The 25009-nt window shown below is 38.3% G+C and overlaps 2 protein-coding genes across 2 annotated transcripts; one reads left to right on the top strand and one right to left on the bottom strand.

The window, feature by feature from the left end:
* The first annotated feature begins 15455 nt into the window (after positions 1-15455).
* LOC120106525 (glyceraldehyde-3-phosphate dehydrogenase, cytosolic-like) lies at positions 15456-24108 on the top strand. The gene is made up of 5 exons (XM_039119472.1): positions 15456-15487; positions 15589-15712; positions 15824-15842; positions 15992-16092; positions 22973-24108. The coding sequence occupies exons 1-5, from the start codon at positions 15456-15458 to the stop codon at positions 23117-23119; spliced, it is 423 nt and encodes a 140-aa protein (XP_038975400.1). The 3' UTR covers positions 23120-24108.
* Positions 23339-24517, bottom strand: LOC103697315. The gene is made up of 4 exons (XM_039119471.1): positions 23883-24517; positions 23664-23848; positions 23514-23580; positions 23339-23456 (listed from the first exon to the last, which is right to left on the bottom strand). The coding sequence occupies exons 1-4, from the start codon at positions 24338-24340 to the stop codon at positions 23339-23341; spliced, it is 828 nt and encodes a 275-aa protein (XP_038975399.1). The 5' UTR covers positions 24341-24517.
* Between the last annotated feature and the right edge of the window lie 492 nt (positions 24518-25009).

Genomic DNA, 25009 nt, shown 5'->3' with positions numbered 1-25009 from the left:
TGAAGACACAGATAGTTTTGGATTATATGCTTATGGTCATTTAAATGTATCTGTCTGTCCAATGGAACATGATTTCAAGCTCTAAGCTTATATAATAATTTTCTCCTTTTTTATTTCAGTTGTTGAAAGAAAAATCTTTGACTAATGCTATAACATCATTGCTAGCTTTGTTTCTTTTATCAAAACTAAATAAATGTAATATGCGTTCATAGTCTTATTTTCATGACAATATCCCTATGTTGGGTTATGTCATGTTACATATTACAGCACATGAACTATTGGCACCTACAGTGAACCAAGTGTCAAGAAACACGAGAAAACAGTCTTAAAAAATGTCAAATTAAGTCTAAGTATTAATTTACCTGGACAGTGACATGGATCCCCACATTGCAGTCAAACAAAAAGATTGTTGTGGATAAGGTTGTACTGACCAAACAACCTCAAGCACAAGTTATTCTTGCTTCAGGGAGATTGATGTTAAAAAGAAATAACAGTAAGTTACTACATAAAAGTAGACCACCTATGAATGATAACCTACCAAAGAAAGTAATTTATTTAATCTTTTCAGTCAATTGTTTTTGACACTAGAGTCATGGAGTAAGCCCACCAATAGTTAGGATATGCTAAACAAAGAAGAGTTCTTAGACATTTAACCCTAATTCCTTACACTAATGAATGGGATATTATGAATGACCATTAGTTTTGATTCAGTTATAAACATGCAAAGAAATGATTAATGCCACCTCTACCCCTCATCAATAAAATTTCAAAATATAGTTGGAATATTGGATGCTCTAGTATTTTACCTTTTCCCCAAAGAGTAACTCACTATATGAATCCCACTATAAGCTAAGCATGCTGGGAAGCTTATGCACCTAATCGAGGAATAAAATTATATGATGTTTATGCACCAATATGGGATTGCACCATGGTTTGCTGAACCGGTCCGTACCGGCAGGTTCAGCACGTACCGTACCGGTACTGGTGCCAATCGGTACAGTTCATCCGTGGAAAACGGTTCCGGCCCTTATAGCTTCCCGCGGCGTACCGGTGCGAACCGGGCTGGTTCGCATCGGCCTGCGGGCGGGGCAGGGCGCCTGCACGGTTTTCCTCGCTAGAAACCGTGCCCGCATTGGGCGGCAGGAGATTTAATGCCACAAGTGGCATTTAACATCGGGCGCACGCGGACGCGTGCACACGGCTTTTTTCCACGTGTGCGCTTAGCTCTTTCAGTACCAATTCAGTATCAGTTCAAACTAGTTGGAACCGGAACCATACCGGTCCGGTAGGCGACCGGTATGCCTACCGGTACCGGTACGGCGTACCTTAGATTACATTACAATTTAACTCATTAGCTTATAACGTCTTACACATACATACAATTTCCTATGTTAAAAAATGTCGTCATCTTTTTTTTTGGCACTCTCTACATGTTCAAATAAATTTCAGAGGGGATCTCCCAAGCTGCATGGATTTAGAACTTCCTTTATGCCAACTGACCTTTAAAGTTTATGGAAGGCCCCTCCTGACATAATTTTTTGTAGGAAGGAATTCGATAACAATCCTTACAAGGTAGATCTTATCTTGACACTCAATTGCTAAAGTCTGCTTAATCCTTATATGGCGTCTAACTTAGTGCTATACTCCATAGCCAAGCACATCTTATTGAAAAAAGATGACAATGTAATGTAATACGAGATGAAGGACTATTAGACTTATCAACCCCCAAAGAAAATTAAAAGATCGACTATAATGGAACTGCGAGTGCTTTAAAATTTTGAAATCCCTTATCTTTCTTCTCCCCTCCTTTTCCCTACCCTTACTTCAATCCTTGTCTGTCCCTGACCAATAAACCGTAAACCCCAACAAATTCCCACCATTATCATGTACCGCATCTACAACTACAGCATTTCAATGATTCTATAGCAGGATTCGATTAAATTCTTCATAAAATCTCAGAAAGATAAACTAATTATAAACCAATAAGATTTTCCGTAAACTCCACCACAAAAACTTATCAATATTTTTTTTTTAATACACCGAGATCGATTTCAGAATCCTAGAATGATGATAACATCTTATCATAATTATGATGAATCAAAAGGTAGAACAGAATGCAATCAACAGTTTTACCTTTGAGAACTCGAGCGCGATCATTGTTGTCAAGGAGCGTGAGCATCCTGCTCCAGCGGGGCCTCTCCAGATCCCCCTGACAGTTAAGAGCCGGGCCCCGCCGGACCTCGGGCTTGCATCACGGCGGCGGAGAGGGATTCAAGCCTCGCCAGCTCTCTGGGGAGGAAGAAACCCTAGAGGGAGCGGAAGCAGCGGAGGAGAGGTGTAGGAGGAGGTCGGAGAAAGAGAGCTCTAAGGGCTCCACGACCTCCGCCTCGCCTTCATCTCTTCTCGGCGAAGAGCGGCGCCACCTTTTTTTTTTTTTTTTCTGTAAATACCCTCCTAACTATTAAAATTTACATAAATATCCTCCTAAATTAATATTTATATATATATCCTTACAAAATTCTTGTTTGCATGCATACTTTTAATTTTTTTCTTTCTCATGCGTATGTGCCGCACCATCTAACATTAGGGCTGCAAATAGGTCGGGTCGGGTCGGCTCCTGAGTGACCCCAATCCGACCCGGTTTCTTGCTCAGGTCCTAATTTTGGACCCGGACCCGACTCGGTTGAAAATTAGGTCGGATTGGGTTGGGTCGAGTCCATGCCTATATAATATAAAAAACTGACCCAAAGAAAAAATGGGTTGGCTCAGGCCTGGGTCTTGGTCCGGGTCAAAATTGGATGACCCGACCCGACCCGAAAAATAGAACGGGTCCAAATTTAGGACATGACCCGACCCCGCGAGTCCTAAAATTCGAGTCGGGTCGAGTCTTATGCAGGTCGGGTCGAGTCAGGTCACGGGTCGACCCGACCTATTTGCAGCCCTATCTAACGCCATGAAGAAATTAGCAATATCCTTAATGGGTAAATATGTAAAAAAAAACATTTATAAGGGTATGTATACAAATAATACTTTGTAAGGATATTCATATAATTTCATATATTTAGGAGAGTTTACATAAAAAAATTTAAATTTTATTTTAGTTTAACCTATTTTAACATTCAGATTTGTTCTATGTTTGCTCCTTAATATTTTCTATTAAAATATTGCTTAAGAAAAAAATTGATTCGATAATTAGATTATAAAAAGAATTATAAAAATTCTTTCACTAATCATGGGATTACCATTATTCTGTCATATTCCTACACCTCCTTGCTTTTCTTCTGAAATATTGATATGGAAATTGCATGGTCTAATTCACTAGCTTCTTTCCAGGAGCGGCCAAATTAACCATAAGACCTTGTTGTTGATCCATCTTACAGAGATGGGTAAAAATTGAACAAAAAGAATAATCCCTATTCTTTTTATAAAAAGAATTATAAAAATTCTTTCACTAATCGTGGGATTATTCTACTTTATTCGATAATCGAGTGAAAATACCTCATTCAATAGCTGGCCGTCATTATTCATTTGTAGCAACCACTATATCTTATTTCATCGAAATATTATTTAATATTTATTATTATAGATGCATATATGAGGACATGTAATAAAATATAGAAAAACTCTTGTAGGCACATAATAGATTGCAATGATCAAGCTTCTTTACTACTGCTATACTTATGGGTAAAAGAACAACATCAATTATCCCCAAGCAAAATTATTAAAAAACTTCAAACCCTTCAGACTTATTAACAATCTCTGCGACCATATAGTAGAAATTGTCACCTTTTAAATTGTGTACTTTAAGCCACCCTTTTTTTGAGCTTCAGTTTTCTAGAAAAAAGATATAGTGTATGGGCTATCTTATCATAGTAATTTTAAATCACCCACTAGTCTACACATGGGAAATTTTCCAACTCTAAAAGTTAAACATCGCAAATCTCATACATTTGGAAATCTCTTACAACACTTTTCTTTAAATAATTCATAAAGCTAAAGGCAGGACTTGACAATCTTCATGCAAAAAAGATAATGAAGGCCTGTCTATAGTGGAGAAGAGAGTCAAAAGAATAGTTTTGATTCCGAACGAAGAACTGAAGGAGCGGATCAAAGAGATCGAAAAATTTCTTAGAGATATTAGTTTTTAGTGAGACCTATTAACTTATTACCCACTTGAAAAATAAAATGATACTTTCATAATTTTAAATTAATTTTTAATTTAAATAAATATAATTTTGGCTAATCATATTAGTTGAATCGCTTTATCAAAGGTATTCATACAAAAATATTGTTTCATGAGGGCATGCATGTAAATATATATTTGGAGGATATTCATGTAAATTCTAATATTTAGAAGGGTATTTATGCAAAAATTAAAGAATTTTTGCATATATACCCTTCTGAATATATGAAATTGCATGAATACCTTCCAAAATTACTATTTGCATGTATATCTTTATAAACGTTTCTTTTTGCATGTTTACCGACTAAGGGTATTTTTATCATTCCAATTTTAAACTGCTAATTTCTTAACGGCATTAGATAGCATAGATAGATATGTAAAAAATAAAAAAAAGAAAAAAAAGTATACAAACAAAATAAGTGTTTACTGAGAATATACATACAAAAATCAATTTTAGGAGGGTATGTAAGCAAAAAATTCTTTTTTTATACAACAGTGACTCACACCAAATACACATGAGTACACCTAGAGAGACCAAAAAGAAGTAGTTGACAAAGAGGGGGAGGAACGGACTGAAGACTCTCCTAGAAAAACTCTTCTAAATAGTGCGCAGCATAAGAGGCATACCAGTCAGTAGCACGATTCACCTTTCGATAGACATGAGCGGCCTGGAAGAAGCCAAACCCTCTCATGAGCCTGAAATATTCCGAAGCAGTAGGTGTCAGTCGACAGTACTGTGCTAGCCCTAAATCTATTTGATCACTGTGACCGAGTTACCTACAAAGTAGATACTATCCATGATTGCCTCCTTTGCTAGTATTTTAGAATGTGGTGTGGACTAGCCCATATTTACAAAACCGGTAGAAACACTACCCAGAATACATGATTAGTGGAAGGAAAGTTACTCCGATGTGTCGTAACCCCTGGTGCAAACCATTAAAGATAAATGTCAAAACTAAGTAACCACACCTGTCCCCATAGTTAAGAGGAGATAAATCAAATTGTAACAACAGTGAAGGGGACTTTTTTTGCAGATCATCAATCAATAAATATTTTTATTTTTATTTATCATTAATTTTATATTTCCCTTAAATTTTCTAGAGCTTAGTTCATGGAAGAATCTATCACCATTGCCTTCATTGAGTAGGCAACATCCTAACAATAAAAGTCCCTAAAAGTTCAAGATGCTAGAACCCACTTCTTATATATCCTTTCCAATGAGAATGGTGGCATGTTTGCACATCCATAAAACTAAATTTGTTGCACTCATATATCTAGAAAAGTGGCCAACAAATTTTCTAGCATGCCCAGTGGGATATGAATAGCGGTTAAGATGCTGCCCAGGAAAAGAAATAATGTATCACTATACGGCTATCTTCAAGCCAATAGTTCTAATGGTGATGTCTCCGATGAATAGCCATTGCCATAAGATGAGTTGTTGGGAGCAATTAGCCCAAGGGCTCAACAAGGGCAGAGGACTGCGTTTGGTAAGCAGACTATTTCTAGCCCACCAAGACATCATGGTCATGAAAACTAGGTATCCCATATGGAATCTTTTTAGTGGAAACATGGTAGTTGTATGATGTTATCATAGAGTTTTACCTAGAAGGGAGCCAACGAGACTCGGTAGAAACAATCCCAAGCCAAGTGGCCATGGTGCTGAGATCAGGAGATTTGCTCTGCCATTCTTGCAAAGCAAGTCGAAAACGTGTCACTATAATTGTTGTAGTTGGTCTTTTGGTTGTGAATCAAGCCTGTGGATGGCGACTCACATGCAAGTAGCAAACTGATTAACCTGGACTTGCAATAAGGGAGTGTTAGGATATTAGAGAAGTCCAACTTTTAGAAATATATGAACTATGATAAGGTAAGGTTGAAAATTTGCATTATGGCCTATCGATGAATATTAGTGCACCAGATGAGATCAATCAAACATATACCGATTTTTTGATCAACCCTAGGCTGACTTTAGAGCGTAGATCAAACTTTAGATATACATAACCATATCGGCCTAGGAGTTCTAGCTTGGGGGCAAGACATTGCTTCGACTACTAGCTAAAGACCTATTAACATGGGAGCTGAGGAGCTAGCCTTCAACCCATGGACAGGATATATCCTTCAGAATCTATGGTGGCAGCTAAGAGGAGCTACTAATAAGTATCAAATTATAAAAATAATGAAGGAGATCTTTCTCTAGATCATCAATCAATGAAATTTTATCTTTATTTATCAATTAAGTTTATTGTTAACTTAAATTTCTTGTAGTTTAGTTTGTAACCTAATCTACAATTGTTGCCTTCCACAAGTAGGCAGCATCCTAATAGGAGAGTCTTTGAAGGCTTAAGATGATAAAACTCACAACTTCTCCATCTTTTCTGGTAAGAACTGGTGGCATGCTCGCGCATCCATATAGCCAATTAATTTGTTATACTTATATCCAGAAAAGAGGCTAATAGACTTTTGATGATGTATTAGGATAACTTATGGGTCAAAATTGCATCAAGGAAGGAGCTCTATCATGATACTCAAGCACGCGTGTGGACAATGTGTATCCCCCCTCCTAGTGTCTTCATCTTCCTTGAATCCCCCTCCCTTACTTTTTTTTATTTTTCCTTTGTTCTCCCTCCTTCCTTTCCTTCTTCTCCTCCATCTTTTCTTTCTGCCAAACCAAACTAGTTGCCAAACATTCTCTTTTTGGTTTACTTTTCTTCCTTTCCTCCTTCCTTGCTTTATTCTCTCCCTCAATCCTTCACTTCCCTGCTAACAAGGCCAATAAAGCTGCATGAACTCGATCCATATACATCTCCTTTGTTGGTCATACAGCCCTGAAAGGGTCTCCAAACATAGTGAGACCTTCCATAGCCTTAATGTAATGGAAGAAGAGGATTGTAAGGATCATGCTAATTAATGCTTCGGCATACTTATTTTCGATCCTACGTAGCCTTGTCGAGACTAATTTTTGGATATTGTCAATCTAGATTGTAAGTATATCTACCACCCTAGTATTTTTACCATGCATTTTATATGATCATCTGATTTAAAATATAGTTTTGCCTAGTTTTGAATGTATTTGGAAAAATGAATATCATAATAATAGTATTTGAAATAAAATTCATGAAAATTATTTATAGAAATTTCATCTTTAAAACTAAATATTGTATTTATATTGCATAAAGAAAAATTTTAAATATGGATTGAGCATGAAACACTCAACTTAAGCATGAATGTTGGATTTTTTTTATCTATATCAAGAGCGACATATTGGTTTGATTTTGCATCATGAAAATGTATGAAATGAATTGTCAAATCTTGTTCGGAAGCTCATAGGCATTTAAAGTTTTATGTTGTTATATGATTGAGAAAACCGGTTTGGAAATGGATTTAATGGTTATTCTCAAATCTGACTATATTTGGGCCTAGCTAGTGGGACTGATCATTGCCAACATATGCTCACAAAACTAGTTATTTCAGGTCTAAGACAAATATATATTCAGAACTAGTCCTTCCTAATTATGGTCATAGTTGTAAATACCAAAAGAGAGCAAAAATATGAATAGTTTTATTAAAAAATTTCATTAAAAAAGGATATTTTTCTCAATAAAATGTATTAAACCTAGTTTCATATTTGAAATTTATGAATCATCAAGTAGATTATCATCTACATGCATTTATGAAACTTCTTCCTAAATTTGCAAATTTAATTTACTATATACTCAATAATGACATCTGCATTCATCTAAATATTTCTTTGTATATTATATGCTTGATGCACTAGAGGTGTAGAGGTAATTACTGGGCAATTGCTCATTATTTTTCCTCTTGTCTTTTTTTAGATGCTAAGTAATATCGTGAATAGGGTCATGAGTTGTGTGTGGATTTTTATTTGAAATTTTAATTTTAAATACAACAAAAATCTATGTTGGTCCAACGGTGATTTGAAGATAGAATTAATGAAAATTCTTGGACGGTCCGATCTAAATAATTTTTGCATTACTAAAATTTTATTATTTAAATTATTATGATAAAATTATAGAGATGCTCTGAATTATGATTGCCTATTTAATTTTATTTGGAGAATCTATTTTTGCAATTTAGAAATTTTGGCAGGATTTGCATATCTCTTATGAGGCCAAACCCAATGAGATGTCGGTCATCTATTACGTGCTTAGCCCAAATCGATGGATTGAGGTGTGATAGGTGGCAAGTAGAAGAAAGTTAGCTTGGCATCAACATCATAGGCACATGTACATTCCTAAGTGGGTTAGGCTTGAGCCTAATGGGAGGATAGTGTGTGGCAATGTAACTTGATAAATACAATCATGAATTCTTGATGTACAACTTCTATATTAATTCATCAAAACTATTTCTTACATGCCCCTTATGCTATATTTTGATACAATGTTTGCTTATATGACCTTGCTGAAGACTTTCGCACATTCTTTTCTTTTGATATGTCAACCTCAATGAGATGCTATAGAAGACCAAATTAGAGTTTCCATTGTGAAGACAAATTCCTAACATGAGTTTTCTTTTTCCTCCCTTAGGTTGTCGTGATCTTAGGAGTTAGTGCAGATGGCTTATCTTTAACTCAATTCTTCAATGGCACATCCTGCAGATCATATGTTGGTCTTCCATAGTCTTGATCTTAGGTGTTAATGGAGGTTAGTTCTTCATTTGTTTCTGCATGGAAGAAGTTTTACTGTTCATTGGCTTTATATGAAGTTCTCCCACCATTTACCAAATTAAGATGAAGGTTCCATGTGAAGACAAGCATCTGCAGAGCCCAGCAGTCTTAACAGTGCAAGGTATAATGGGCTCAGGTTACTTGTCAGCTCATGCACATTCTCCTTTAAAACCTCAAAATAGTGTGAAGAAGACCGAAATGATGAAGCTACCATCAGAAGCAGTTCTAGCCAGAGTCCAGCAAACAAACATATCTACTCAACTTCGTGGTCCAATCAGAGGGAAAAAAAATTTCCTCAATTTATCCATCTCGAAAATAGAATAATTGTGAAAGTAAAGCTTAAGACTCACTTGCTCTCATTTATTGATTTAAAATTGAAGTGCATAGTCTTTATTTATAATGGTGAGGTCCACCTTTACATAATTTCGATTAGATTTTTTTTTTTCTAGTTCTAATAGAATTCCTTTTTACAAAATAGGCATGATTAGTAGAAATAAACTTAAAAAAGCTAAAATTCTTTAGAAAGTAGATTTCGACTTCTACATTAACTCTACCTTTTGTCGTTTCACCTGATTCTTCTCGAATTGGAAAATACATCCAATCAAAGTCTTACTTAAAAAAAAAACATTCGGTTTGACTAGCCGTTTCAGGCCCCAATGCTTGAGTCAGATCATTAAAGGTGCCACTCATAAAGAGAGGGACGTCATATCGTAGATCTCGAAAAGTTATCCGATTTAAAAAAAAAAGAAAATCTCGATCGGACGTTGTATAACCAAGTTATGATACCTAAAAGTTTGATTAACAATTAGGCTTTCAGATATGATGGATGTGCTCTTGGACTATGTTCGTCCATACTTGTAGTGGCCAAAATTGTCAAATCAAGTCTGGAGATCCTTCTATATCACATGATATATTATTTTTTCTTTGTTAAGAATGAAAATCATTCACATGAACACCGGCCAACTGCATCAGCGTGGGCCTCTAAAACAAATAGCATCTGGGTTCACATGGTTGGGTTTGTGTGCACCATATGGCATGTGTCGATAAAATTCTCGATCATTTTCAGATGCCTTATATTATTTGAATTCTTGCATAAATGATTGAAACTGGAAAAATTACTCAAGATGCTTTCCCTTGGGAAATTTAAGCAAGCAACCAAAAACTTCAAATTTGAAATGAAACAAAAAAAACATTTATCCCTTGTACGCTTATCTAGTTCGAATGTGCAGCAGATAGCCTAAGATAGGCAACAATGAATAACCTATTGCTGCAATTTTTACCAGTCCTTAAAATCATGATACAGTAACAATATGCGGATGACAATATACTATATTCTATTTGATATATTTCGCATATAGTATTTCCATACACTAATTTGTGCAATACTTTTTCCAGAAATTATGTCTCCAACATGACACAAGAAAGCTTAAGTATGCCAAGACAGCCCAGCTACAAGATTTCTTAATATATTCTCAACAAAAAAAAGAAAGAAAAGGAAAAGGGTGTTACGAAAAGTCTATGCAAGGTCTATACACAGTTTCCATCTTTCTCTGTATATACACACACATAGAGAGAGAGAGAGAGGTAGATTTGGCTATACTTGAGTAGATCTTCCACTCATATCCAATCAGCGCTAGATAGGACGACAAGGATCTCATATTAATGATCCAAGCTGTTAGATATAATCTACTACATTTAACTATTTAGATACCAAAAATTATATGATTTGCATACCCCTAGCCTATGCATCAAATTGTCAAAAATATTGGATAGTTCAAATAACTTGAAACAATACATGTTTCTTTGACCACTTCATGCCCCGATCAATGTTTCTATATATATTAGGAGGGGTGGGGAGGGAAATTAATTTCGTTAATGTTCATTCTTAGAAGCTATAACTTGCAAACAAGCCCAACCATAGTTGTATATCTTTAGACGAATATTCCTTGGGTCTTTCCTATAGCACGGTACATTACTCGATGTACATCAAACACACCAGCCCAAGTTCCAAAGAAAACACCAACTAAATCAAGCAAAAGTAGTGGAAGAAAATATTTGGGAGGGAAAAATAATTTATTTCAAAAAAATAAAGCCCAAAGCAATGAATTCCACTCCCTCTCACAAAGATGTCTCGCAAAATCTTCCTACTAAGGCGTCAAATGGGCTAGGTTGACCCGTGACTTGACCCAGCCCGACTTGCTCAGACCTGATCCGACTCGATTTAAAAGGACCCGTGGGGCCGGGTCGGGTCCTAAAATTAGACTTGTTCTATTTTTGGGTTGGGTCTGGGTTTACTAAATTCTAACCTGACCTGATTTGTTTAATTTTTGGATCAATTTGGGTTTCTTACTCTATGATCTGACCCTTTTGATTTTTCTTACAATTTTGGACAATTTTTCTTATTACTTTTTAGAAAATGGAGGCTACTAAGGACTAAGCATACTCAGAGTTCTATGGCCTCTGGTATGTTCTCTCTCTCCCGCCATGGGTGCACACTTCATTTCATAGATATTGTGGAAGATGTTGACTCTTTTTCTTCTGATTCTTCTGCAACTATGTAGATATTGGTGTCATGTTTGGAGAAGAGAATAAGTTCAACAACAACGATCAAGAGCTCACTTTCTATAGATCAATTGGGAGAATCCCATTCTAGGAATAGCCAGGTATGGAATGGCATTTCAAATAGTGTGGGCAAGTTCCCAAAACATCATTAACATTCGTACGTGGTATTTCAACAGTGTGGGGCAAGTTCCACAACATTATTAACATTTCGCACCCCGAGCGTTGGCATCCTTGAGGCCTTTGTCTCTTAAAATCCCTATAAATGATGGATATTATGAATCATTGTATTTGAATTACTGTCATTTATAACACACCCAAAACTTCATTTCCAGGAGCCAAAAAGGAACATTTGGTTGGGACACAAGGGATTTGTGCAAATATTGAAATTATTTTAACAGTGAAGTTAAGCAGTGCTTGAACTTGGTGTTAGAAAATAGTTTGTTGAGTCAATATAAAATAATTTTGCAACCAATTTGAAAGTTCCTTCTAGGCTTACCATACAAGCACCACAAGATAGAGTATCTCATAATTGACTCTAATTCACCGGCTTGTTCGTTTAGGTTTCGGTGGGGTTCGGATTTGTTAATTATACATAAATTTTTATAACGCATTGTGCATGAATACTGAATCTATTTCATATTTATTTTGTAAAGTTAAATGGGGTCCGAAACTGATTCCGAACGGACTCAATTTTTTTTGGGTTGGGACCGAGTGGATCCGACCCAACCCAATCCGAATGACCCGCTGGGTCAAAAATTGTAACTGTGGACCCGACCCGATCTTCTATTGGGTTAGGTCTGCATCCAAAATTAGGATCCGAATAAGGAACTGGGTTTGATCGGTGACACTTATGATCCGATCCGACCTAACCCATTTGCACCTCTACTCCCTATCAAAAAAAAAAATCTCCACTCTTCATGTTACTTTCTCTTTCTCTTTATAAAATTATACATTCTCTCCCACTACAAAATAAACACATCACCATCTCTCACTCAAAGACGAAACATCACTATCCTCCACTGAAAAATAAACTCTTATATGTTGAACATAATGCACAACTAACTTAGCATGGACCTGAGTCCGTAAGTTATTAGAACTAACAAGAAACTAAATAAATTCTAATTAGATTAGAGCTTGGCAATAAATCTCAACATTTCCGAGCATTCTCTTTTATTGATTGGTTATAATTGAAAGATGCAAGCATATCCAAATGCAACATGGTTGAGAAAGAAAGCATGAATCTAATGACAAAGAACAACTAAACTGCATCATCCCATAAGATTTCAGTTCATACAAGATATGTGTTCGATAAAGCCTCTTTTGAGAGAATAATATAGCATCTTATGCCTCACTCAACATAGATATAGAACACATTCTATTCTTGTCCAACTATCTCTTCATTTCCCTTGTGTGGCTTCTTTCTGTTGGAGTTTTAATTAAAAAAAGATTTAATTTTTTTCTTATCCCCTAACCTTTATTTGTTTTAAATATTTTAAAATACCCTTTTATGAGATGCCTCTTTCAGAAGAGTTGTGATTCTTCTGGAGAGAACGTTGGCTTTCGAAGAGATACAGTATTTTTGAAATATTATGTACCTTCAAAGCCATTACATCTCATGGTATTCGGATAGACGCTATAAAAAGACTCTTTCGAGATTAATCCTAATTTAATCCAATCTCTCTCTCTTTCTTATTGGTACTCTGTCTCCTGAGAGTTTTTTCCACAGGCAGAGTTCTTCTACTCGTCAACTTTTTATTTTTATCTTTTTCTTTTTTTTTGGGCAACTGAAGGAGTCGATCAGATTAAGCCTCACAGCGATCGTGCTTGTTAGAGGAGGATCGAGATGAGTCGGATTGTTGTACTTCGGGGACGAGATCGTAGCATATCGGCACGTGGGGGCGAATCACATTCTTAGGACAGTGTATATCACACGCCTCGATCCAGGCTAGCTCTTTTCAATTTTCTATTTTTATTATAATAGATTATTCCTTTATAATACTTCTATAAAATAATGATATAGCAGTTTCTAGTCAAATATAGCAGTTTTGATATAGCAGATTTTTTACAACTTTAAAAATCATGCAAAAATTTTCTGCATATTTAAAATATGTGCAGAATTTTTTTGGAACTTTAAAGTCTATGCAAAATTTTTTTTGTAGATTAAAAATTCGTGTAGAAAATTACCGCAGCTTCAAAATCCATGCAGATTTTCTATAGCATTAAACTTTGTACAATCTAGTTTCTACAATCTTTAATTTTTGTGCAGAACTTTCTGCATCTTTAAAATATGTGCAGAAAACTTCTACATTTTTAAAAGTTGTATAGAAATTATGTGCATATTATTAGCTGTTCTCAAAATATAAATTGCTACTTTGAAAAAAGTGCAAAAATTATAAAGTTACATTACTTGTTATATTTCTTAATATGGTTATTTAATTTATTGATATTATTGCTCTTTATTGCATTTATTTCAAAATCTAGAATCTAACTCAAAACCTTACGAATCAAAAGAGTACTGACAAAAAGACGAACTGGCATATCCGAATTCATCATAAATTTGTAAGACAACTCAAAAAGAGTAATGTCATTTTTCTAGAATTTGTCAAGTCTAAGAAAAACTTGGCATATCATTTAAGCAAGGGTTTATCTAGGAGTGGAGTCCTAGATTCATTGAGGGGGATGGGGCTTAAGCCCACTCTTTAGTCACCGACAGTAATACCCAATCTCTGTGATTGGAGATCCAATGAATGAGGTTCAATGTGGTAGAAACGAAGCTGATTCAGTGATCATGTTAGAGCACATTTTTCAGAGTATATCTCCTCTCATCCCTACGATGAGTGCTCTTATCAATGACAAAAATATGTATTGGAAAGATTGAGTTATACTCTTAATAAGTCCAAGATAGAAAATTTGCAGAGTATTAGGTCACAAATATCCTTGGAGGACTTACATATATGAGAAGTGTCATATAGGCCATGACTAGGAGTTTGGGCTAACCCTAATAAACGTCTCATAAAAAATCAAGGTACTAAGCATAAGGTCTTTAAATGGCGCTAACTGTATAAAGATCCAATTGATCCATATTGTGTGTGTGATAAGTAGAAGTCTGAGTCAAACAACTTCTAGGTCTAATCCACTATGGTTTCTTTAGATAGATACTTTCAACACTAAATGAGGTTCAAGTCCATGGAACACCTCACCCATTGCACAAGACAAGTTGTCCAAATATTCTAATATATTATTTTTAAAAAATTTAAATCTTTTGTGGGGGACTGTTGGAGTATTAATTTAAAAAAGATTTAAATTTTTTCTTATCTGCTAACCTTTAGTTGTTTTAAATATTTTAAAATACCCTTTTATGAGACGCCTTTTTTAGAAGAGTCGTGACTCTTTGGAAGATAATATTGGCTTTCGAAAAGATAGGTATTTCCGAAACATTACGTATCTTTGAAACCATCACATCTGTTTGGTCTTCGAATAGTCTATAAATAGACTTCTCTAGGATTAATCCTAATCCAATCCAATCTCTCTCTATTTCTCACTGGTACTCTATCTCCTAAGAGTTTTTTCTACAAACAAAGTTCTTCCACTAATCTATCTTCTACTAATCCAACAAACACTAATCAAAGAAAAAGCTCTCCATTGTTATCATATTTATGAAAAAGTGCATGGGATTTTGATATCTTATACAACAGAGATAAAAAAAAAAAGGACTAGTCTACAACAACAAGAAGCATATATGCATGAATTCCACAACTATAACATCTATAAGACAATTTGAATTCTCCTAGCAAGCATAAAATGTACTCTCGAGGCCATTTTTGAACCACAAGATCAAAACAAATACAATTTCGCCTTCCCCATAGTGCACTACTTTTAAAATAAGAGTAACGTTCGTTACCTCCAAGGCCACCAAGCAAAACCGTGGGCCACCAACAACTCACGTGAGAGCCCACCTGACGGCACGTGATAGCCGCCCCCTGGCGACTCGCGCCGTCCCTGAAGCGCGTCACGAGAACGCTTCCAATGGTCACCCGGAGCGCGAGGGAAGAGACCCAGTAATAAACAGCCACGTGGCAAACATTTGTGGCGTGCATATTCCTCCGGTACAGTGAACCCAAAACCGCTTAAATTAGAAACCAGGCGGTTTCCTAAAAAGAGAGATACCACGAATATATATACCCACCCTAAACCCCGACCATTTCTCGCACATTATTTCTCTCTCTCTCGCTCTCTTCTCTCTCGGCTCCATCTCACTCGTTTCGTCTCCGAGATCACCATGGGTAAATAAAACTCTCTCTCTCGATCTATCTATGTCTCTCTTTCTGTTTTCTTCTCTTATCGCATTCTGATCTCATTCTTTCTTGTTTTTGGATTTTTTTTTTCCCGCGAAGATCAAGATCGGAATCAATGGTGAGCATTCTTGTTGCTCTTTTTGGTTGTTTTAGAGTATCATATGATCTTAAGCGATTTTATCAAAAGTTTGGGGTCTGGATGGATCTCAGGTTCGATCCTGATGCATATATGTCTTGTGACGTTTGATTTGGTTTTGATGTTGATAGGATTTGGAAGGATCGGGCGATTGGTGGCCAAAGTGGCTCTCCAGAGCAACGACGTCGAGCTCGTCGCCGTCAACGATCCCTTCATCACCACCGACTACATGGTATACATGGAAACCTATGATTCTATATATGATGATGATGTTGTTTGATCTCTGTCTGCGTCCATTTGATCAACGGATCTGATGTTCCAGATCCTTTAAAAATGATTTTTGTTTTGCTTCTGAAAAATCTGGACCCTCTGATCGGTTTCGTGCTCACGCCCAGAAGATGAAGGATGAGTGAGATATGATATCCTTAGATCTGGGTGATGGTTCATTGATCAGCTATTTTTAATCCGTGATCCGATCGGAATTACGCTAAAATTTTATTTTTATAATCTAACTTTCAAAAGATGTTTCATTGCTGTGATCTGGCAAACATTCACTTTTTTATTCTTCTTCATAAATTATTATGGTGGTACTGGTTCTTGTGCGATTGCTACCATTTATTATTAGAATCGATATTTTTTTTTGTACTTTTTATTTTAATTAGAGTAAAAAGCAGATTTACACCATACCTTATCAACATGAGAAGGTGTCAGAAAACTTCATAAGTGAGCAGGATAAATGATATAGTTAAACAAGAGATTACCAATCATCTCACAGTGATTTCTCGACGCGGAAAAAAACACACACATTATCTACTTTTGCCCACATTGGTTTGATTATGTAATGCTTCACAACATATATATACAGCTAGGTGCCTGCCCGTTCTTTGGACTGCAAGATTTTACTTTTAGTGAGCCCACATTTACAGATGATTCCTATATGCAGATTCTCAGGAAGAATTATTCGATCCCATTGGATAAGCTCCTGTCAACAGTGCAATAAGATATTGGTGCTACACCCCTCTTTTATGATGAACAATCGAAGGCGATACGGAAAGTGCCGGTGGGCAGAGGTAGCTGGAATCTGCGCGTGACAAAGACCATGGGCAGCGGGGGTGGAGAAAAGTGATGCAAGCGAAATTTGAGGTATGACAAGAATAAAGTTGGCACGCTCAAGTTCAAGATGACACAATATTCGCTTGGAGGAGAATATGATCAGGTGAGAACTAAGAAAAGCTCAGAAGATAGTTTAGCTCTCGATCCTTTTTTGCTTTTTTTCTGGTAGAGATCTTCTTTTGAGTTTTGCTTGAAAGTAAATGCTAGCTTGCCCAGACTCTCATTGACCCCGAGCGACGCATCTAATAAGATTGATGGTTTTTTTTGCCATCATTATTGCGGTCCAAGTACGCTATATGTCAGATTTTTCAGATCGCTCACACGGTGGCTAGATTTCAGGGCGCTGCAACGGACTCTCGTCCTCTAGGCACAGGTCAGAGGGATCTCCCCCAAAACGATGTTGTACCATCAGGTATTGGGAGGAAAAAATATAGACTGGTTAAGATTTTTAATTTGATAAGTAAAATACAACATTCATACGCGCACGATATGTTCGACTCGAGAATAAATCAAAATGCATTTTTGTTGCATACATGCATTTTTGTTGAAATAATGTACTTGATGGCTATCTATTTTCAATTTTTTTCTAAGTATTTTATACTTATTAAAAAAAATTATTATTAAAAAAAGGCCTCATTCACTGAATCCGCCTTAGGCCTCCAAATATATTAGGCCGCCCCTGAGTTTAATATAATTTTTGAATGAAAGCACGGAAAAGTAATTATGCTTAAGGAAGGGCCCATAAAACTGATTAAATAACTGAGATAATGCTCAAGTGATTATTATTTCTAGATAATGTTAAATTTTCTCTCGTGCGCGCATGCATTTCGTATTTTACTTATCAAATTAAAAATCTTGACCTGTCTATATTTTTTTCTCCCAATACCTGGTGGTACAACGTCGTTTTGGGGAAGATCCCACTGATCTGTGCCTGGAGAACGAGAGTCCGTTGCAGTGCTTTGAAATCTAGCCGCCACGTGAGCGATCTGAAAAATCTGACAGATAGCGTACTTGGGCTGCAATAACGATGGCAAGAGAAACCATCAATCTTATTAGATGCGTCGCTCGGGGTTAATGAGAGTCTGGGCAAGCTGGCATTTACTTTCAAGCCAAACTCAAAAGAAGATCTCAACAAAAAAAAAACGAAAAAGGGTCAAGAGCTAAACTATTTTCTAAGCTTTTCTTAGTTCTCACCTGATCATCTTCTCCTCCAAGCGAATATTGTGTCATCTTGAACTTGAGTGTGCCAACTTTATTCTAGTCATACATCAAATTTCGCTTACACCACTTTTTTCCACCCCCGCTGCCCATGATCTTTGTCACGCACAGATTCCAACTACCTCTGCCCACTGGCACTTTCCGTATCACCTTTTGATTGTTTATCATAAAAGAGAGGGGTGTAGCCCTCTGCCTATAACGAGAACACAAAATCGGTCTCCATCATCGGGTGTTTTAACAGGGGTCAAGAGGGAGAAAATGAAGCTTTGATCGTTCAGTCATCCATGGATCCAGGTACGCTACCCTACCATGGTTATGTTTATGATCCTATTTACAAATGTTTACATAGCAGACTGCTCAACTAATGAACAGGTAATGTTAAAAGGAACTTTAGCAAATGCTCAAACTATATAACCAAGTTTAGACAAGAAGAGAAAATCTAAAATCCTAGGCTTTTAGCCTATACATTATACAAGTAGCGTTTATATCTACCATGCTTATGAGACATGCTTCATACATGTAGGAGATGGATAGAGGTGCAGATGAGAACGTTAAAATTGTGGAAATGGATCTATTTGTAGGGATTGTTTTATTTGTAGGGATCTATTTGTTATTTTGTGATCCTATTTATATGGGTTCACCCTCATGTTTAGGTTTTTTTGATGAATGATGAATAAAAATTAGCCTCCTTGTCTTCTTCTCCCTCCTCCTCTTCTCCCCCCTCCTCTTCTCCTCTCTTTCCTCTCCTTTCTGCAGTTGTCCTGCATCAGCTTTGGTATCAGAGCACCCGGTTTTGCCTCTGTTGCCAAAACCCTTTTCTTTTCTGGGCTGCCGTGGGTCAGGCTACGGACGAGAGGGAAAAAAAAAAAGAATCCCTGTTCCCGTGGCCATCATTCTCCCAAGGGAAAAGCCCCTAAGACGATTCCCCCACCCCACCCCGCGCACGTCCGACACCTCCAACGTCATCGCGACCGCTGCCGAGAGCATCAACTGCGTGCCCTGCGACCCGACGAAGAGGATCTCCCTGAGCCACTGGCCAACCGTGATCGTACCCAAGCACGGAAGAGAGGAGGACGCGCTAGGCTCCGCCCGCGTCCCCGTCGCCAGCCGCCACGCTCCATTGCGTCTCAGCGTCGCCGTCCGTGGCCAGATCACTCATCGACGCTCCGTCGTATCCCGCTTCCACACGCTCCCGTGCGTCCCCGGTCGCCGATCTCATCCGGATCCGAGGAAAGGGGCACTGCCACTTCCGAGCGCCCATCGTCCCGATCGTCGCCGCTGCTTTCCCCTCTTTGCGATTCTCGACTCCTCGCAGCGATCGCCCGCCTGTGCCCCCCATCTCCTTCAACCGCCACCGCACCCCATGCACCGGTCGCCGCGGAGGTAGGTAACCACCTGCAACCTCCTCCCCTCAAAGCCCCACGATGGAGCCGAACCCATAGAGGGTTCCCGGAGCGGGTGCGCCCACTAACCCGAACCCAATCGGGTTAAAAAAAAGAAAAAAAAGAAAAAAAAGAATAAAAAGAAAAAAAAAGAAAAAAAAAGAAAAAAAAGAGAAGAGTACCTTTCATCTTCCTCCTCTGATCGTCCGTAACTCCACCGCCGCCTCCGCCTCTCCTCCCCCGTTCACACGCCGCTTCCGCCTCCATCGCAGCGCCGCCTCCGACGTCGCCGCTTCCCTCCGCCCGCACACAGTGCCGCCCTCTTCCTCTGCCGCCCGCACGCAGCGCCGCCCCCGTGTTGCGACCGCCTCCGACTCCATCGCAGCGCCGCCCCCTTCCTCCGCCGCCCCCGTGCCATGATTCCCTTAACCCTTCCCTCCTCTTTCCTCCACTGATCGCACCCCCCCTTCCCCTCTGTGGGATCAAGGGTAACCCCATCTCTCCTCCCCTTTCTTCTTCCTTCACGGCCGAACCCACCTCACCTCCCACCCCACCTTCATTTTCTCTCTCGAGCCGATTCTCTCATTGGGCCCACGCCCGCACCCCCAAAGAACCCACCGGGCCCGACTCTCAGGCCCTAAACACCGGGCCCAATCCGATTTCCTCCTCACAGGCCCAAGCCCGTCGGCCTGCAACGCCACTGCAGAGCCCATTTCGACCTGCCGTGTTGCTGAGATCAACCCCAATTGGAGCCGTTTGACGAGCCTACTTGCTGTGCAGCGTTTCTGGTCGTCACCCCAACCTAGGTCAGGTTTCTTTCCTTACTACAAATTTTATTTGTTTGTCTAGATTTAGAATTAATTAACTCTTATGTGCTCTATTGATATTGCTTCCTAAAAATTCAACACATCCACTCCAAACAACACCAAAACCCTAGTAGTGGCCTATCTTTATTATTAATTGTAGGGCTACCTAATCTTTGGGAGTTCTTTGAGGCTCTGTGCAACCCTGCAACACACTGAAAACTAGTACTATTTGACTGCAACTACTTATCTGAATTTGTTACGTAATTCAAAGCCAATTTCAATTGCTTGAGTTAGCTTCCGATTATATTGAGTATCTACTTTGCAATTTTGAATTCATTTCATGCATTAGGTCTACTTAGGAACCTTTATAGTTGGTCGGATCATATATTTTGTCATTCATTTTATGCATCTACATAGTGGTCGTGATGCATCTCATCCTGAGTCCCAATTAGGCATGGATTCCAAAATCGAAGCCCTATTAAAAGCTATCCAAGACACTAATGCTCAAGTCCAAAACACTAATGCCCAAGTCCAAAAAACTAATGCTCAAGTCCAAAATACCAATGCCCAAGTCCAAGCAAACAATGCCCAAATTCATGACTTAACCACAATGTCCAACCAGGTTAATGCCCGACTCGATTCAATTGAGGCTTCACTTCAGAGGGTTATTGGATCCCAAAGAGCTAGTACTCCCCATTTACCGGGACTTGAAGAGGACGACACCCTAGAACAAATCCTAGAACAACAAGGCTCGGTTTGGCAGGACAACTTTGTTAATAGGTCTGTTCCAGGTCACCATTATGCCTACCCTCGCCCTAGAGGACCTGGTCCCATTCCTCATATTGATAGAGGTCACCGACATACCGTAGAACCCAGAGAACCTCGTGACCCTGATGAAGATGTAATGCGAGGCATTAGGGTTGAAGCCCCCACTTTTGACGGTCGTCTTGAGGACAAAAAAGTTCGATTCGCTAGAATGAAACTTCTTGGTCGAGCTAAGCTGTTTTGGCAAAACACTGAACAACTGTTAGCTAGGAGACAACAACATGAAATAACTGATTGGGTAGAGATGAAAGAGAGACTTAAAGAAAAATATCTGCCTCTTAACTACCAAGACGATCTCCTTAACCGATGGAACACTAAGTCCACATTTGTAAGGCGCCCTGACACATGGAGCACTCCCACGAGCCTTAATTCCTTAGGGTCCAAACCTCCTATAGGGTCCACTACTCATAGGCCCCCTCCTCCTGCCCATGTCCCATGCCGAGACACTAATAGCACGGGAATCCTTGGTGAGCCTCCCAAAACACATTCCAAAATTCGGTGTCACAAATGCTAAGGTTTTGGACACGTTATCTCCCAATATGCTAACAAAATTTTCGTTATTGCTCAGCAAGATTAGGGAGGTGACATAGATGACTTAGAGGAGCAAATCTATGAACCAAACCTCGATGACATTCAGGACATTGAGGAAGAGTGTGATGACGAACCTGAAACCCTAGGATGCACCCACACTACACCTAGCTCGCTTGCACAGTCAGGTAGCGAGTCTGACCAGTCTACCATGAGTATAGTTGGATATGCCCTCGCACAACCCATCGAAATTGATGTTAGGATTTCTGAGCTTGCATATGCATTTACACAACACATTCATAAGTTGTATCAGGAAATCTATAAGGGCATTCATGCATGTCCTGCTCAATATAAGATGCAAGCTGATTTCCATGCTAAAGAATTTCAAACTTGGGGTTACGTAATGATCTGTCTTAAGGAATTGCAGTCTCTTAGTATTGGACCATTCAGGGTGTTGCACAAGGATGGCACTGACGCCTATGCCATTGACTTTCCATTTGATTTTGGTCATAGCCTTACTCTTAATATTATAGATTTGGTTGCAATCCCTGAAGACTCTTTTGCTGCACACTCTCCTGCTCCCGATGTTTACCCTATTATTGATTCCATGCCATCTTCGTTTCCTTTTATCCTCCATCGAGCACAAAAAGAGTATATTGATTCTATTTTAGCCGAGCAAATAGTTTTTGACAGTGATGGAGGCATCCAACGTTTTCTGGTTCGTTGGCGTGGACGACCAAAGTCCGGTTATACTTGGATCCAGCATGAGGAGAGACCGTCGATTGACCCCGACTTGTTGGAGTACTACCGAGGCTTTACCGAGCCACTTTCGTCGAGGTCGACTTCTTTCCACCCGAGGAGAGTTGGTGCGGACACCAGTGCCAGGTCAGCCGGTCGCCACAGGATCACCCCAGCTCAGTGGATCCCAGCAATTCAGCCAGCCTGATTTTATTTTAGATTGATTTATTTTAGTTAGATTTATTTTATGTTGATTGGATTTATTTGCATATTATCATTTGGATTTATTTGCAAATTGTCATTTTAGGACCTTTTCGGGATTGTTTTATTTGTAGGAATCTATTTGTTATTTTTTGACCCTATTTATATGGGTTCACCCTCATGTTTAGGTTTTTTTGATGAATGATGAATAAAAATTAGCCTCCTCCTCTTCTCCCTCCTCCTTTTCTCCCCTTCTCTTCTTCCCCCTCCTCTTCTTCTCTCTTTCCTCTCCTTTCTGCAGTTGTCCTGCATCAAATATGTAACACTGGTGAAGGTAGAAGGTAAACAAAATGTTGATGTCCAGCTTCTGAAGAAGGAAATGTGCAGACATGTAGTGATGCAGAAATTGCTGAATCCCAGGAATGCTTTTTCCCTCTCTGCATGTTAGCCATGATTTTAAGAATTCTAATACCTTGTTTTAGCTTGGGCTATTTCCGCTTTCTTTTTATATTTGATTCCCACCGAACAACTGCAGATTGTTTACAAACATAGCTTTGCACACTTTGTAACCTCAGAGAATCATAACTCCTCTCCGATGTTTGAATTAAATAATAAACTTGTAATTGACTAGATGTCGACAACCTACAGAAATACCCATTTTTGCAAATTAGCTAACAGACTGTGGTCCGCTGTCACTATAGTACTGCCTGGTGGTTTCACGTGAGAATTCTGCAAGTGTCATCCCATCTCTCAATCGAGAGGATAGTGGACTTTTTTGAAGATTTCTTGCATTAGCTCAAGAAGTTCCTGAGTTTCAGTGATGAAGGAGCTCAGTGAAGCACTTGTTTTTTTGGTCACAAGACCCAGATGTCTCGAAGCTTGACAACAACTTCCTACTTGTTTCAGAATCTAAAAGGTATGCAGGATAAGAGAGAGTTTTGTTCCAAGCTGGCTGCAAGAAGATGGCGAATATCTATCAGCTTAATTCCTCTATTTCAACAGGTCAGCCAACAGAATAAGTGTAATGCAAAGCTTACCACATGACAAGATATCAGCTGCTTCCCCTACCTGAATGAAGAAGCTTTCAGGTGGGGATTTCACCACAAAGAGATTATTCTTTTTAGTGTCAAACAGTTGCAGATATGTATGCCCATCTGGAGAAGAGCACTCTGGACTGTTAGAGAAGAACAAACATCTGTTTGGCAAGGAATGTAAATAATGGTGTTGTTAGAATAGTGAAGATTCCATAGTCATAATGCCATTGCTTCCATAAACAGGATAAAAAATTTCTGCAGAACCTATCTTCAATCAAGCTGTTCTCTATAAGCAACTCATCCAAGGGCTCCTTTTCTGACATAGGAAAAATGCTTCCTGACATAGTAGATTCATGAAAATTTGAAGGATAAATTTTAATTGAATGCACTTTCTTTATAGATCCTTTCATTCTATAGTTCTTTTTGAGAATAAGGTTATCCAACATCGAATTATAGTGAACAAGGCATCTCTTTGCAGTTTCCATATTTATAATGCTCTGTTCCAGTTCTCTGCTACCAATGGCCTTATCACAGATTTGTGCTCCACAAAGTCCAAGTCCATCATGTGAAGACAAGCTACTTAAAAGTTTTGCTGAGATGCTCGAACTCGCGATGATTGAATTCCTGGAACCCATTGACAGATGGATTATCTTCTTCACTGTAGCTGCCTTTTTCTCTTATGCTAAGATCACTTGAAGACAACTCCAAACTTGAATCTTATCCATATTTTAACTGAAGGAAAATGAGGAGAGATTCCTATCTAGATTCTTCAAAGGAACATCACTGCCTAAGCTATGCTCCTGAAATAAACATCACCCATATTTTTTTTAATGGTTACATATATATTCAAGATGATAATATTGGTGAGAGAATATCTGTATATCATTGTGCATTTATTCTTCAAAATTTAACAAATAAAAGTTAAAGCAGGTGTCTGAAGTAATTTTTTTTTAGAGCAACTGCATTTAATCCAAAATAACTTATGATTATAAGACAAGAAAATGTTAACTGTGTAAAATAAACGACAAAACTAATATACCACATATAGCATTGCTCTGTTGGATATACCCAATCCTTTATGCCAAAATAGCTCTCCAAGAAGCTAGTTGACTTTAGTGCTCAGTCATTACAAATAGTAATGCTTCAACAAGTTTGAGTCCATGATGTTCATACATCAGGTTGGCACCAAATAATTTTAGTAAACATTATGTTACAAAGTATTACATATGAAATATGTGGTTTTTCATCATGAAGACACAGATAGTTTTGGATTATATGCTTATGGTCATTTAAATGTATCTGTC

This window comes from Phoenix dactylifera, unplaced genomic scaffold (genome assembly GCF_009389715.1).
Source record: "Phoenix dactylifera cultivar Barhee BC4 unplaced genomic scaffold, palm_55x_up_171113_PBpolish2nd_filt_p 000557F, whole genome shotgun sequence".
Lineage (NCBI taxonomy): Eukaryota > Viridiplantae > Streptophyta > Magnoliopsida > Arecales > Arecaceae > Phoenix > Phoenix dactylifera.
This window is presented reverse-complemented; position numbering and strand designations above follow the sequence as displayed.

Excerpts from the sequence above, each read along its gene's own strand:
- LOC103697315 (XM_039119471.1), bottom strand. The coding sequence starts at position 24,340 with ATGGGTTCCAGGAATTCAATCATCGCGAGTTCGAGCATCTCAGCAAAA. Across the intron at positions 23,849-23,882 it reads CTAACAACACCATTATTTAC|CAGTCCAGAGTGCTCTTCTC; the intron begins ATTCCTTGCCAA and ends GTTCTTCTCTAA. Across the intron at positions 23,457-23,513 it reads TCTTGTGACCAAAAAAACAA|AAATCTTCAAAAAAGTCCAC; the intron begins GTGCTTCACTGA and ends AGCTAATGCAAG.
- LOC120106525 (XM_039119472.1), top strand. The coding sequence starts at position 15,456 with ATGGTCACCCGGAGCGCGAGGGAAGAGACCCA. Across the intron at positions 15,488-15,588 it reads AGCGCGAGGGAAGAGACCCA|AGAGATACCACGAATATATA; the intron begins GTAATAAACAGC and ends TTTCCTAAAAAG. Across the intron at positions 16,093-22,972 it reads TCATCACCACCGACTACATG|TTGTCCTGCATCAAATATGT; the intron begins GTATACATGGAA and ends TCCTTTCTGCAG.